The sequence below is a fragment of the Quercus suber genome, unplaced genomic scaffold (genome assembly GCF_002906115.3).
Source record: "Quercus suber isolate HL8 unplaced genomic scaffold, Cork oak 2.0 scaffold_238, whole genome shotgun sequence".
Classification (NCBI taxonomy): Eukaryota; Viridiplantae; Streptophyta; class Magnoliopsida; order Fagales; family Fagaceae; genus Quercus; species Quercus suber.
The window spans coordinates 540,189-556,543 of record NW_027069695.1 but is presented as its reverse complement, the minus strand read 5'-3'; the positions used below and the strand labels follow the sequence as shown (position 1 = coordinate 556,543).

The 16,355-nt window shown below is 32.8% G+C and overlaps 1 protein-coding gene across 1 annotated transcript; it reads left to right on the top strand.

Annotated features, from left to right (window-relative positions):
* Positions 1-1,128: 1,128 nt before the first annotated feature.
* On the top strand, positions 1,129-10,604 carry LOC112024914 (uncharacterized). Its single transcript, XM_024057566.2, has 14 exons — positions 1,129-1,465; positions 2,957-3,012; positions 3,143-3,317; positions 3,710-3,811; positions 4,180-4,251; positions 4,820-4,936; positions 5,108-5,185; positions 6,938-7,000; positions 7,078-7,174; positions 7,860-7,938; positions 8,016-8,227; positions 8,781-8,926; positions 9,186-9,308; positions 10,204-10,604. The coding sequence occupies exons 1-14, from the start codon at positions 1,379-1,381 to the stop codon at positions 10,357-10,359; spliced, it is 1,563 nt and encodes a 520-aa protein (XP_023913334.1). The 5' UTR covers positions 1,129-1,378; the 3' UTR covers positions 10,360-10,604.
* The last annotated feature ends 5,751 nt before the right edge of the window (positions 10,605-16,355 follow it).

Sequence of the window (16,355 nt, the reverse complement as noted above, 5' to 3'; positions counted from 1 at the left end):
AAGAGTGAAATTGCTTGTAAGTTTATAATTATTTAATGACTATAATGAGGAATGGTGGACAAGTGACGTGGTCCACCATAAAGACTATATAATTTTTCCATAATGAGTATGCTACTTTTTGTTTTATTTTTTTATTTTTTGCATTTTATTTCAGGTTTTTTTTATTATTTTGTTTTTACAAATTAACTATCTAAGCATTTTGAAAATAAATTAACTTTTAGTTTTTTTATTATTATCACATATTTAGTATATAAAACTAATCTCTTTAGATAAATACCATTCAAATAAGTTATTTGAAACTACAAGCTACCCAAATGGATAAGCATGTATGTCATCTTTCTTTGTAAAGAGACAAGTAACTTCATCAAAGTAAACCGTATGCATGGGAGAGATGAAGCATTTAAAGTTGGAAACTTGGCATATTAAGAAATTGTGGTGTAATGTTAGAAATTTAGGCTTGAAGAGTTTTTTTTTATATTTTTTATGATTTATTTTCAATTTATTAAAAAGAAGTAAGGTTTAAATCCATCTCCTCATTGCAATAGTTATTGAACTATAAATTTAAAAAATAAAAAACTGGACAAAGCTTCCTTCGTGATGTTATTGTTTTGAATTCAAAGCTATGCTGTGCTGTGCTGTTGAATTCAAAACAAAACAAAGGGAAGACAAGAAAGAAAGAAAGAAAAAAGCGTGGAATTAGCAGAGTAGAAGGTTGACAAAATAAAGGAAATGAGACGATACTGCAGTACGAAAAGCGACAGCAAATGAAAAGAAGATCCGAATCACAAAGCAGCATCTTCTTTCCTTAAACCCCACCCCCGACCCCAAAACTCAACTAATTCTGCACGTGCCAGCTTTCACGGTTCCATTCCAACTCACTAATGCTGCAATTATTTTAGATTTATAAATCTCTGTTTTCTGTTTCTGTTTTTACTAATAAAATAAAAATAACCACCTATCCAACGGTCTCTCCCTCTTCCTCTTTTGTTTTTCATTCTTGTTTTTAACTCCCTACTCTAATAAATTAAAATAATAATAATAATAATAATAAATAATAATAATAATAATAATAAAAAAAAAAAAAAACTAAAATACGTGGTCAATGAGAAAGAAGCTCTTCGAAAGGAAAATAAAAATAAGGCGGTCTAACACACTAACCCCTTTCCTTTTCTTCAGTCTTTGTGGCTCTCCCATGGGTATGTCATGGTTGTTCTCTATATTTTGCTGTTTCTGAGAGAGAGAGAGAGAGATAGAGTGTTTGTTTAGTTAAAATCTAGGGCTGGCTAAGAGTAAGAAAGATATATCTCTATATAATTATCGTTATTCGAAAGCATAGGCATAGAGAGTGATTTTTGAGAAAGAGAGAGAGGGAGCGACAATGCCTGCATTGGACGCTTTCGATTCGTACCTTTTCTCTCTAAGCAGAGCCTTTTGCAGCCCTCTCGGAGTCTTCGTTCAGATCCAGGTTTGCTTTTTTTTTTTTTTTTTTTTTTTACCCTTCTTCGCTTCGCACTCGCGGTTTCTTTTTTCAGATCCAAAATCCCTTTGGTTGCTGAGAAAGTTGAGGAATTGATAGTTTTAATTCTTCACTGTCTTCTTTTTTTGAATTTGGTGATGTAACAGAGCCATTTGGCTATATTTGGTTCGATTGAGTCGAAGTTGCTTCATTTGGCTTCTTTTTTTTTTTTTTTTTTTTGTGTGTGTGTGTGTTGGTTTTCGGTTCGTAAATAATTGGAATCCAATTTTCAAAATTCATTTCCTTATTTTTCTAAATTTTCTCGGCAACCAAACGGTGGACCACTTAGTTTTATTTTATTTCTCTATTTTCCTGTCGCTGAGCTGTTATTTTTTTAAATTTTATTTATTAAATAGCTATAAACAATTTTGAATATTTTTTAGGATAAAAGATTGAAGCTTTTCATCGAACTAGCTTCAGATCTGGATGGTCCATTTCGTAGCAAATGGCAGAAACATGAATGCAATTTTTAATTTCTTAATGGAGATTCAATGTTTAAAATTGACACAAAAATTGAAGTCAATGTTAATCTGGGTTTACGACGACAATTTTTCTCCAATTTATTTTAGATAATTACCTATGGTGAAGATTTAAAATCCTCTATTTATTTATTTATCAATATATATATATATATATTATAGCGCAATACTCAGAGATAAAGGTCTTTGCTGGTTATGGTGACTTCTTCTTGTAGTCAATGGATATTACTATTTACTGCTACAGTTCTCAGTAGTTGATGAGTCTCTAATTCTTTAAACTTTTAAAAAGGAGAAGCCCTGTAAGTGGACAGGTTAGGGAGATAGGAAATTCAAACTGCAGTCTGAAATGGGTTTGGATTTTAAATATTTTTGGAACTAAGCTATGAAGGCATAAAATTGAATTAATGAAATTTATGGGTGGCTTTAAGTTTTATTAATACATGGATTTGAAATGATTAGGTGTAAGAGGTCATTTTAAATCCATAATATTATAAGTGTCTTTGTTTGAGCAAAATCTCTAAATTCAATTCATCATGTGTGGTTAAATTTATATAGAGCAATTTATACTCACAGTTGTTCTTTGACTCTGTTGCTTTTAAATCCTCAAATCCAAATGCAACCTTAGTTGAAATGAGAACAATTATTTAACAAGTAGATGGAATTAGTCTATAGGGGGAAAAAAAGCTAGAAGGAATTAGGTTCTGCAAAGATGTCTAGTTCGGTAGTTCCATCAGTGACACTTAAGAGGATGTGCAATTTATACTAGACTTAGTCATTTAAATCCTTATTACTATTACTGTAAGTAGTCTCCAATAATATCCATTGAGAAACTCCTTGTCTAAATACTAATGGTGTTTAAAAATGCAGTATTCCCATCCTCTTGATGCTTTAGGATAAATTTATGCTGAGTTCATTGCATTTTAACTTGAATCCTTTTTTTTTTTTTTTTTTTTTGCTGTAGGGATGTTTAATATGCTTAACTCTTGCTCTTGGGTGGGCTTTTGCAGCCTATGTCAGGTAAAAAAATTAAGTGGACAAATTTTATTAATGAATTAGTGACATGGCCTCTATGATTAATTCCCTTTTATCATTGTAGTATAGAAACACAAAATTGCTATTTGAGCTATCTCCAACTTCTTTCTCACAGGAATAGGGAGATCAAACAGATGAAGGATAGTATGCGATGTGGCAATAGCTTTGCTTTTCTTTATCATGATATTAATAAACTTGAGCACACTAATCAGGAGAATCTGCCCAGAGTGTCAGTTGTTATGCCTTTGAAGGGTTTTGGAGAACACAATCTACACAATTGGAGAAGTCAGGTGAGGTTTTTATCATGTGCATTTCCATGTGCCCTTTTTAATTAAATAAGTCTCATTTTATTCTTTTTTCAAAAACAAGAAGGAAAAATAAGTCAAGTCTATTCATAATATGCTGAACATCTATCATAGCTTCTAGATCATTCTCTCTGTGTGTGTGTGTGTCTGTACACACATTCCTGGGACACTATCACTATGTACAGATAAAGAGTTCTTTGTGGATGATAAAATTATTTTCAATTTCTTCTTGGAGCTGATACTTAGGCATGTTTACCATTGAAATCCTTGTACCTATTTTATATTTATGCTGAAGCTTTCCCCTCTAATTGTAAATAATTTTGTTGGTCTGAAGTTTTCAACTGTTCATCATGGTTCCATCTCATGAATGGTTGCAGATTACATCTCTCTACGGTGGTCCTGTAGAATTTCTTTTTGTGTTGGAAAGTACAGAAGACCCTGCTTACCGTGTTGTATCTTCGTTAATATCAGATTTTAAGGTATATATGTTTTTATGATTGTTGTATACTTTTCTGATTACATATGCTGTGGTAATATTGAGAACAAACATCACAACATATTTTTTTATAAGTAAGTTTTGGACCAAAGGGATGGGGAAGTGGAGATTTTGAACTAGCAACCTCTGGTTCTCAAGGTGCTATTGTGCTACCCCTTGGGGTAAGAAACATCCCAGCATACATTATGACTGGATACATTGTTTGTGATCCTGAGTGCCACTAGCACTGATGTTGAAATGAAAACCTTGCCTTCTAATATCTTTCATGATATGTGGGTGCCTAGTGAACTTGTTCGAACTTCTTTACCATAGTTACATTTCCTTACTTGTATTCATGTTTAATATGTGCAGGATGAAGTTGATGCTAAGGTTGTTGTAGCTGGTTTGTCAACTACTTGCAGTCAGAAAGTTCACAATCAGTTGGTATGTAACAAGTTTGCAACTTGGTATATGGTCTTTGCCAATGCATAATGAAGGCGAAGGCCTCTGATTACACTTTTTTTTTTCTTTTTTTTTTTCGTTTAAAAATATATGTATTATGTCAAAATATTTCTATAATATGAACTTATGTTATGTTGTCTTTGTATCTATTTTCTGGAATAATAATAAACTTTTGTTCTTTTAAAAATTGAGTGGGAATATATGGTAAGGCTAGATGTTTAGCCAATGATCTCTGGTTCAATTGGCACCTTCTCCCCTTATAAGTGCTAGGTGAAGGGTAGGGTTGTGGGTTCAAGATCCACTGGACCCGTAACTTACCAGTAAAAAAAAATGATAAGACTAGATTTTAAATAGGATTGACTCGTATATTATGTTTCTGCAAGGCATGTTGAAAGCAGAGCAGCCCTGCCTTAACAAATTGATATGGATTTTTGAGCTTATTTAGACTAAAATAATCTTGTAAGATGTCATATAGGCTTTCATAATTTATCTTTCCTATAAGCATATGTTTTTGTTAACACTAAGTCATATATGATATGCTCTTGTGCAGGTTGGAGTGGAGAAAATGCATAAAGACAGCAAGTATGTATTATTTTTGGATGATGACGTTAGGTTGCACCCTGGTTCAATTGGAGCTCTCTCTGCTGAGATGGAAAAGAATCCTGATGTATGATTTTGCAAACTTACTCCCAAATGCCCTCTACTCTAATTCCCTGGGATTTACGAAAAATCATTTGTCTTGTACTTATTTTTTAAGGTGTATTTTGTTATGGTAATGAGTGCCTTGGTCTTAACAGATTCTTTTTATGTTCTTGACTTTGTTGGCATTGGTTTGCAGATATTTATTCAAACTGGATACCCTCTTGATTTACCTTCGGGGAGTTTAGGGAGTTACTGCATTTATGAATATCACATGGTAAGGCATCATCTATGAGTTCAGGCTTCTGCACCCCTTCCTCTTTTATTTTTTTCCCTTTTCTTTTTCCCAAACTTCTTAATTTATGTGTACATGTTTGTCCAGTTCTATTTTGTAGTTCATGGTAGGGTTTTATTTCTTTTCAACATGTAACCAGAAATTGTTAGGTGTAAAAGCTACCGCATCATCTGCATGGGCTTGCTTAAAATATAACTAGGGTTCCTAACAAAGAGAAATTAATAGGTCATAGTGTGTGTTATGTTAGTCTGTTGTAATAGGGCTAATTTAGACATTTCTGTTTTATCAATTTTTGCTAGGTTCTTTCTCATTTTTCCAATGTCTTCTCTATTTACTCTTTGGGCACTACTAGAAGTAAAAAAGTAGGGTGTTCCTGTGTTTGCCTTATTATAACCTTTAGTGAGTCTTTGAGGCTCATATGTAGGTTTTGTTGAAATAAATTGTTATGACATTTTCTAGCATCTCAAGCAAATAACAAATGGTAAACAATTATGTACCTTTTTATACTCCCAGTGTACTAGGATTCTGCCCCTTTATGCTTTTTTGAATGAAAAAAATACTACTTATAAAAAAAAGTGGTAATTGATTATGTGTGAGGAACATGCACCATTTTGATTGATTCTCACTACTGCATTGTAATATGTCCTAGAAATTATGTGAAAACTAAGTAGTAGTGTTATTTTTATTTTTTTATTTTTGGTAATGAGTGTTACTGATTAGGAGGCACTGCCTCTAGTACACGATGTATACATGATGTAGTGTTAAAGAATTACAAAGAATGAAAGTTACAATAAGAAAGAGAGAAAATCCATAAAATCTACAACAGAATGGGAACCATAACACAGGACAGAAAGTAACTTGTTTTTTTCTCTTGTGAATTTCAAGTAACAAAAGGATAAAAAAACACATAATCAGGAGTGTTCTCTTGTCCGATAGCTCATTCTTTGTGGATGTATATGCTTCGGTTGTTTGGGTCATGCCAGGTTCAGTCGAGGACTTATTATTCTATTGGTTTCATTGGCTTAGAAAGCATAGTTCTGATATTTGAGATTTGGTCCCAGGCTGTTTAATGTGGACTATTTGGTCTGAACGGAATCGGCGGGCTTTTGAGGACGAGGGGAAAACTGTGGTTTAGTTATTAGAGTTTTGCCAGAGGACCCTCTTTGATTGGTCTCGTTGTTGGGGTTTCTCGGATTGTTCTTCCCTTACGGATTTTATTTCTTCTATTAGAATAGATTAGGGGATGTTTTTGTTTTGTTTTGTTTTGTCTTTTTGTCTTGTTGTTTCTTTTTTTCCATTGTTCACTACCGTGAACTCTTTGTGTTTCTCTTGCTTTTCTTTTATTAATAATATTTTCTTCTTACTTATTAAAAATAAAAAAAAAGAGTGTTCTTTGGAAATTCCAATGCACTAACAAGTAGAAAGATAACAATTTTAATGAGTGAACCATAAATTCTTGAATTTGATTGCAGTGAGGACAGAGTTATATAGAAGATCAGTTTCAATTGCAACTGTGTTTTCTTGAATTTTTTTATTACAACTAGTGGTATTGAGCTTTTTTATTGCATTCGATTTTAATTTCCTATAAGAAAATCTTGGAATGTTAATGGCCATGTTCATAGTGGGCTGATATTTATATGACATCTAGCTGTTAGCTTTCCTTAATGGTACTAAAGTAATAAATCCTTCAAGTCATACATAGCTGACAATTTGTCTTCCCTTTCTGATTGGCAGCCTTGTTCAATGGGATTTGCTACTGGTGGAAAAACATTCTTTTTGTGGGGAGGGTGCATGATGGTAATTAACTGCAACCTTTTTTGTAGGTGTTGCATTCACGTAATTTAGATGTTCTGATTTTTCTAGATTGTTGGCAGATGCATGCTGATGATTTTAGACTTGACCGGTATGGTGTGGTCTCGGGACTTCGAGATGGTGGATACTCTGATGACATGACTCTTGCAGCTATAGCTGGTAATGAATCCATCAGTAATTTTTTTTTTTTAATTTTAATTTTATTTTATTGGCAATCCTGTCGCAGACTTAGAAGCGTTGATCTACACAGATCACAACTTTGTTCTGTCATCAGCTGTTAAGATTAAGTATTAACTAAATGCTGGTGACTTTGTGTCTAACAATTTGGCACGTGTGTTAGAGCACTGAAATGGAATTTCTCATGGTTATTTTTATTTTCTTTTTATCTTTTTATTGGTAAGTTACACATGAGGCACAAGTAGTTTTGAAACCATGACCTCACCCTCCACCCATTCTTGTGGGAGAGGAAGTGCCATTTTAGCTAGCACTCATTGGCTTTTCTTGGGTTTTTGTAGTCCTAGGTAAATACTAGGTTTATGTAATTTCTTTATATTCCCATGTTAATGTAATATTTGTAATTTTGTGTGAGAACGCTTGATCTTGGATGACCAATTGATATGCTTCTGCTAAGAAGTTACTCCATATATGGCCATAGTGGATACTTTTGTTTGCTGACTTGTTAAAAATATTTTACTTTTGTTCCCTCCGTGATTTTATTGTGCTTTGATAAGGGTCTGTGCTATGGCTCTCATCAAGTTCAGGGTCTAGCTATGTTTATTCCCTATTCAACATGATGCAGAGTGGACGTTTCTCTAATTGTTGATGTTATTTTTCCCCTTTCCAGGGGCTCACAAGAGGCTCATTACATCACCTCCGGTTGCTGTGTTTCCTCACCCCCTTTCAAGTGAACTTAGCTTCTCAAGGTTTGTTATTTTTTCACTTGCTTATTCTCATGTCTATTACACTTCTTTCCATTTTTAATTCTTGACTTCTTGTGTAGGTATTGGAATTACTTGAGGAAGCAGACATTTGTTTTGGAGTCATACACAACGAATGTTAATTGGATAATGAATCGTGCATTGTTTACTTCCCACTGCTACCTGTCATGGGGATTCGTAGCACCATACATTATGTCTATGATTCATATTACTGCAGCACTTAGAATTTACATTAAAGGGTATTCACTCGAGGAAACTTCCTTCACTTCTGGTGGTGAGCACACTACTTTTCCTTTTTAGGTAGGTTGTTAGTGTTGATTTATATAAAACCAATGTGCAGGACCTTTCATGCAGGATAAAGTTTGGTGAATGCCTATTAAAAAAAGGTTGTACTCAGTGCACAACTCAGTATGAATGTTTCATACTATTAATTTATACAATCATTTGATAATAGGGCCTTCAACCTTAATGAGGAAGGTTAAGATAAATATGGGGTTGGCAAAGTCCCTATCGACACTCTACATTTGAACCATGTTTATGTGGCAAATTTGAACTCTTAGAATCGTAGTCTGATTAACACCCCCCATCTGGGGAAAAAAACATGGATTGTTTCAGTAACTTAACAAAGGTTACACATTTTTTTTTTGGGGTGGGGGGGTTATTGTATTATTGCAACCTGATATTCCAATCGAAGTCATGATATGTTGCAAATCCTTGATAAGATATTTCTGTTAGCAATAGCTAGGGAAGTGCACTATTATATTTTGAGAGTTGGATCTAGTTTATGTAAAAAGTTTTTCTTTTCTAACTGCTATTTCTTTTTTCAGGGTTGTTACTGGTGGGCTACCTAGCTATATGTACTTTAGTAGAACTTCTTTCAATGTGGAACTTGACAAGGATAGAAGTTCACCTATGCAACATGTTATCTCCTGAGGCACCTAAACTGTCGCTTGCTTCTTACAATTGGGTTCTTGTAAGTACTTTTAAGTCTCTTCTTCCAGTGAAAGGACTTGGAACTTCATATTACAGATATGCTATTACTTTTGTGTTGAAGTTCTAAGGGATCCTAGGTGTGAGGGTTTCTTATGAAGCAATTATCATGAGCAGTATTTCTGAAAGGGCCCAAACATTAAGCATAAACCCAAACATAATTTGACTTGTCTGATTGTGACATCATGATGATGACTGATGATTAGTTACTAATGTAATCAAAATGATTTTCAATTGAGCAGGTATTCATTGCAATGCTAGTGGATAACTTTTTGTACCCTGTCTCTGCAATGCGTTCTCATTTATCTCAGTCTATCAATTGGTCTGGTATCCGGTATCATTTGAAGAATGGAAAGATAAGTAAGGTAAGCTGGTTAAGATCTTTGATTATTTCAAAAGCATTATTTTCTCCAACCAGCGAGTATTTTATTTTAGGGTAAATTACAAGTGGTTTGGCTGAAATTTAAGTTGCCTACATGTGGTTTGAAATTTGACACTTTACTCACCTAAGGTTTCAGTTAGATTTCCTTAACTCATCTTTGTTAAAAACATGGCTAAATATGTGATTTTGTTTAACTTTTATGTTTCTCTCGTCCAAAAACACAAAAAAACATAAAAATACAAGATCAAAAAGAATCCAGCGGAACACTTGCATCATGGGAATTCAAACCACATATAGATAACTTAAATTTTAATTAAACCTTAAGTGGGTAAAGTGTCAAATTTTAAATCACAAGTATGTAATTTAAATTTCAACCAAACCACATTTATGTAAGTTATAATTTGCCCTTCGTTTTATGATCTATTGTGTATCTTAAGTTGTGGATTGTAAATTCCACATAACCTGAGAATTTTTGTTCAAACTTTCAGATTGATGTAAAATGCCAGCAGTGCTTGGTGTATGTACAAAATGGATTTTACTAAGGACTTAGAGATGAAAAATATTCCTTTCATTTTAGTAGTTCCCTTTGGTTCTTTTCTCTTTAGGATTTGCATACCCATTTAGAGAAGCATTTATTTTTTTATAAGATACTCAGGAAGATTTTCAAGTTAAGGTGGAAGGGCTCAGATTAAAAAATAAAAATTATAGCGTTTTATTTCATTCTGGTACAGCTAAATGCTTGCCCTTTTGTTTTGTGAATTAACAGTTTAAAGGGTTGGAAAAAATGGAAATAAGAACAGTTGGAGTTAAATACTGGAGCACCACATTAGTTGTTTTTTCTTACTTTCTGAACATTAGTGATTTTATTCACTCCGCAGATTGAAAGAAGCAAGGAAATGGGTCCAGAGAAGTCGTACTTGGGAGGAAAAAAATTACTATATGGGAGGAAAGGCGCTCCTCCCAAAGTCTCGTTACTCAGTTCATTGGCCAGAAGTATGGCGCAATGGCACCAGCCTAAGAAATTTGATAGCTAGAAATGGGCTTTACCAATCCCCCATTAAAAAAAAAAAAAGGCAAAAAAGAAGAAAAGCTTAAATCGTTTTGCCCACCTATTGCGCTTTAATGGGCACCAAGGGCTTCAGAAGCAAGAAATGCTGTGGATTATCTGGTCCTCGTAGATTGCTTGGCCATCCATTACTCATGATTAAAGTGTTTTAGGAATATTTGCTTCAATATTTTTTTTTTTTAATCCCCATTCAATCTATTTGATTCTTCTGAATTCCACCCCCCCCCCCTTTTTTTTTTCTGGCCTGATTTTGTGTTTTACAGTTTGTTTGTAATTTATTGAGTGGTTAAACAGTTTACTGCGAAAAAGTTGCTCCCCCAGAAAATATTAAGGACTTCAGAGTGAAAAAAGAAAAAGTAACAAAACATAAAGTAGACCATGTTAACAAAGAGGAGAAATGGTCTGGATGCTTTGAATTTTTTCTCCCTTTTTTTTTTGTTTTATCTTTTATTTTATACTATTTATAACAGGAATTTTTTTCCTCTTTTTGGTCTAGACTATTCAATGTGACAACATTAAGCCTCTTTTTTATTTAAAATGGAATCCTTCAAATTAAGGATAACAAAGTCTTTTACAAGTAAATAACACACTTGGTAAAAAAAAAAAAAAAAAAACCCACTCCCAATTATTTATTTTTATTTTAATAAAAAGAGGCAATTTCAAAGATAATATCCAAATCCTATATTTAAGGTATTTTTAATTTTAACACTTTATCATAACTTCCTATTTGACAGCATATTCCATTTAAAAATAAAAAATAAAAAAAAATCTTTTTTTTTTAATAAAAGGGCAAATTAAAATTTACCCACTTGTGATTTGGTTAAAATTTAAGTTGTTTATTTGTGATTTAAAATTTGACATTTACTCACCTGCAGTTTGATTGAAATCTGAATTTTCTACTTGTGGTTTGAAATTTTATGATGCAAGTGTTTCGTTTGATTCTTTTTTATCTAATTTGATCTTATATTTTTATATTTTTGAAGTAGAGAAACATAAAAGTGAAGTAAAATCATATATTTAACAATGTTTTTAATAGATGTGGGTTAAAGAAATTTTACTGAACTAACTTCAGGTGGATAAAGTATCAAATTTCTAACAACAAATAGGTAATTATAATTTCGAACAAATTACATGCAGGTAAGTTGTAATTTGCCATAATAAAACTTAACAAACTCTTACTGTTCACTAAAAAAAACATTTTTCTTAAAATTAACACATACTAAACTCCACATTCTTTACGGTTTGATTCCTTTTTTAAACCTTTTTTAAAGTCCTAAATTTTAGCTTTTTAAAAATCTCTTCCTTGTAGTTAGTAAACAAATTCAAATCAAAACACTTTTTTCTAAAACAATTATCTTTGTCTCAAAATAAAGCAAAATGATTAATTTGAAAACATAAGAAAATGATACCCCTTCTTCTCAACCCAAAAAAAAAAAAAAAAATTAAAAAAAATAAAATAGTACCCCACAGTTAAAGCAAAATGATTGCTGGAATAGTTTATAGTGGTGATAAATCGGAGGCGCACTATCTTATAGAAAGAACATAAAGGGCCCAGGTAAATTCAAAGAGTAATATGAGAGACATCTAAATTTTTTTTAGTTTTTATATCTTCATCTACTGTTGTTGATTGAATTCTAATAAAAATTTGATTTTGTTCTTTAATTTGATTTAAATACTATTTTTGATTTCATAAGAAAAAAGAAGGAAATTTTGTAATTTTTTTGTTTATAAGATTTGGGTTTTTTTAGCTGGAAGATTAAGAAGAAGAAGAATAATTGGGATGTATCAGTTGCAACTTGCAAGTGTGTTTATATTTCAATTCTCAATTCTCAAAAGAAGGTAACATGGTGGGATCCCAATTATTATTTATTTATTTATTTATTTTTTTCAATCTAGCAATATTGTTGGGGCTCCCGCAGATTACCAAGTAATTGTCACGTGTGTAAACAATTCACAAAGTTGAATATAGAAAACATAATTTTTGTTGTTGTGTGATTCAATAAGCTTTACAGTAAAAACAATAACTTCGCTCCTATTGAGTTCTATGATCTATCTATTCATTTAATGTTGTAGGCATATGTTGTCAAAAAAAAAAAAAAATGTTGTAGGCATATAAGTTTTTATTAGTTACTACTGTATGGGCCAAAAATCCAAAGGGCCCAATAAGGAGTTGGGCACAGATCAAAGTCCACAACAATTAATTTTTAGAGATGAGATTCCAGACCAACAATTGAACTTTTAATATTAATTCTTGTTCAAAGGGGTTTTATATAACAAGTGATTGGAAAAAGAAATTGATAATATTGGTAAATATGTTTATTTTACTTTTCTCAAAATGCTTGAGGAACCTTATACACTTACCAAAAATACGAGAATGAGTATTTTCCACTTCTATTTAGTAATTTCTCTCTCTTTTGTTTGGGATCTGATCTTTATTCACTGGAGATCTCTTCCCTTTATAGTAATCAACTTTCTTCTTGACCCTTCACTTGGAGGGTTGTTGATTCTCCATGAGGGTACTTGTCCCATCCTTCCTTTTGAAGCTAAGCTAAGTAAGTTACAGGTAATGTTCACATTGTTCAAGTATCATTCGGCCATTAATGTGGTTGGCTTAGTTGGTGCAGTGCATTTAATAAAGAGGTGATATAAGCTTTTCTTGGTAGTTTCCCATCCTTCTTATACACAATGGCAATTTCTACCTTCCTTGGACCAGCATCTTCGACTTTGAGCAAACTCCCTCCCAATCCCTTCGGATTGTCCTTGTCCAAACACCTTCTTCGGGCTAATTGTTTCTTCGGTCATATCTTCTTTTCGATCAACTCGGGCACATTTGAGTTAGGTGAGTTGATGGTTGGGCCTTTAGGCTCCTCAGATCGATCGCAATGGGACCAATATTTCTGACCTTCCACAGTTACATTGTATCATATTTCTACTCAAGATTCGTAAGTTAAATCCCCTAAATACTTTTCCGAAGAAGCCATAATTGGGTATCTAGCAATTCACTAGGATTCTCAATGACAATACTTTAGTTATAGCAACTTTTGTTGCCAAGAAATGTAACAACTACATGCAACAAGAATTAATAGGGAAAACACCTTTAGAATCCTTTACTAAATTAATACCGAGATTTAATTCTTATGTTAATATTTCAAAGGATTGCTTCTTCTTTTTATTTATTTATTTTTATTTTTAGTTTCCGGTCACCCTAATTCAAGATTTATGCATTTTTCAATAAAATTTATGCATTTGTCAATAAAATTTTATGTGTTTAATCACCAAAATATGTAGGAGTGTGATGAGATTAGTACAAAAAAATTAACATACTTTAAATGCATAAATCGTATCAACCCTAAATTAAAACATCCCCATCTCACCATCCTTATCTATTATGCCTCTCCATCGTTTTTAGAATGATCAAAATATATTCACTAGTCTCAAGAGGGTTTTAAAAGATGCATTTGGGACTTGCACAATGATATGTAGGAACTAGCCTCATTGCACACGGTTTGTGTAACACCCCGACCTAACTTTATAGCTAACATATGTGTTCAAGTGGTTAATTATTATTTGAGTCACTTACTTTCTAAAATTAATATAAGAGTATTTAATAAGCATATTATTATATAATGCCATTGAATAAGAATTGTGAAGATTATATATAATTGAATGGATAATTGTATTATGAATATATACTAAGTATGTACAAAGCTATATTAAGTGGTTAAGTTATTAGATATATAGTTGTTGGTGTTTAATTAATTATAAAGGTAAGGGTTTATATGTAAAGTTATTTTATAGTTTGGGCCTTTATAGAATATAAGCTTGTGAGGGGGAGTGGTAAGTAAATTTTAAAAAGTGCAAAGGTGAGTCATTAGCTCACTCTTCTCTTAGCAAACACGTGCCCCACCCAAGTTATTTCTCGTCTACTTTGTTGCTGCACTGAAGTCAGTCTTCTGTTTCTCTATTCTTCTTTCTTCTTTCTTTGCTCTTGAATTGGCAGCACCTCTCTCTCACTTTCTCACCAATAGCCCTCCCTCTCTCACTGAAACCATATATCTCTCTCCAAAGAAGAAATTAAAAGATTAGCCCTAAGGTTTTAGCTTCAAAGTTTGGATCCGGGTCCTCTCCATTTCTATTTGAAATGGAAAGTGTCCAGTTAAGGGACAAGATTCGCTTGAAATAAATCGAAGGCCTAAATTGTGCCACGTCAATTAAAATTCAAATCACTTAACTCTTCAAGTTCAACTGGGGTTAAACTCTTCACTTATTGTTTTACTTTGTGTTAACTCTATTGAAAAAGAAAAATGCACAACAGAGATGGACGCTAAGAACACAAACTAGATTTGATGGGGTTGCAAGGTAGACATGGGCGAACGGTGGCTCACTCCAAGTCGATGAGGTCGGGTCTGGTAGTGCTGTGCTCACTGGGGCTGGTGGCAGTGGCAATGGTCATTAGCGGTGACTTGATGGGATCTGGTTTGAAAGATGAACTTGTGGATCTTTCCCCAGATTTGCTTTGATTTTTTATTTAGGTAGGTGATATTATAGTTGAGTTTGTTTGATTTTCGTCCCACATATAGAATGATTTTGGATTTAGGCATGGTTTGATTATTTGGATATGAATTTGGATTATAAATCTTGAATTACTTATTTTGTACATAGGTTTCTTAGATTCATTGGGTGCCTCTTTTTTAGTGGATCAAAATGTCAGGGCTAATGAAAAAAAAAAAAGGGAAATTTAATGACTTTTTGTATTTTTTACTTTGTATTTTTCTAATGACTTTTATTACAGGTTATAATAGCTTTTACATTTAATTGTATGATTGTATCTGATTTTTCAATTTTTCTCAAACAGATGTATGGAATCAAAGTGTTACAATTTGTAACCTTGACATTCAATTGGAAATGTAAGACTTCAAAATGCTCTAAAAAAACTGCAGTTGTAAAGAAAGATGGAAAAGGCCTGGGAGAAATACCAACCAATTTACTTCATGTGATGTTCAAAGTGTATTGGCCAAAACATCAACTTGGGAGAAATGCTAATCAGTTGATCAAAGGCAGAATCCTTTTTGTGGGTTATATGTTCAAATATACAAAGTGTACTCAAATTTGTATCTTGCTTAGTTAAGTGTTCAATGATAATGGCACTCACAAGATTAATGTTGATGGTGCTACAACTGAAGATGGAAGACCCTCATGCATCGGAGCAATCATCCGAGACTCCAATGGCCATGTCATAGTAGCAATAAGCAAAACTCCTAGCCCGCTACCTTGCTGATACAACTGAAGCCATTGATTTGGAAAATGGGATCATCCTTGCCCAAGAAATGAACATCCCCAGTATCATTATTGAATCTGATGCCCTCTCTATTGTGCAATTTGTTCAAGTTTGGAAAGGTGTCATGCCCCCATTCAATATGTATTTTACCCTCCCTGATTCTGCTCTGTATATGGCTATTATGCCTCGCTCTATTGTATTCCATTTTCACTCTATTGATGAATGAAAGCATCCTTTTCAAAAAAAAAAAAAAAATGATAATGTTGTAACAATTATGTAATGATAGTATTTTTTTTTTTTTTTGAGATAAAAGGTAGAAATTTTATTTAATGAATATGCAAAACATTACATAAGAACCCTGTGTAAACAAAATAGGGGATCAAGACCTCTAACCCTCTGCTAACAGCAACAATTATACATAAAAACAACAACTTCTACCTAGCCAAAAAAATTGAACACTACCTAAATCAAACACAACACTTACATATAAAAATAACAACTCCTGCCTAGACAAAAACTAAACACTATCTACAACAAAGAGGGAAACTGATCCACTCCTAATAGCATAACAATTATGCAGAAAACAACTTTTGTAAAAACACAAACAATACATCCGAAACCTTTAAAACAAAATAGGACAATCTGCTATAGAATGTGCAATACCAGACCTATTCCGCAGAAACAGT

What these genes read in the sequence shown, in the direction of transcription:
- LOC112024914 (XM_024057566.2), top strand. Translation starts at nt 1,379, where the DNA reads ATGCCTGCATTGGACGCTTTCGATTCGTACCTTTTCTCTCTAAGCAGA. An exon ending in GCTTTTGCAGCCTATGTCAG is followed by an intron (nt 3,013 to 3,142) that starts GTAAAAAAATTA and finishes TCTTTCTCACAG; the next exon opens with GAATAGGGAGATCAAACAGA. An exon ending in CTTCTTACAATTGGGTTCTT is followed by an intron (nt 8,927 to 9,185) that starts GTAAGTACTTTT and finishes TCAATTGAGCAG; the next exon opens with GTATTCATTGCAATGCTAGT.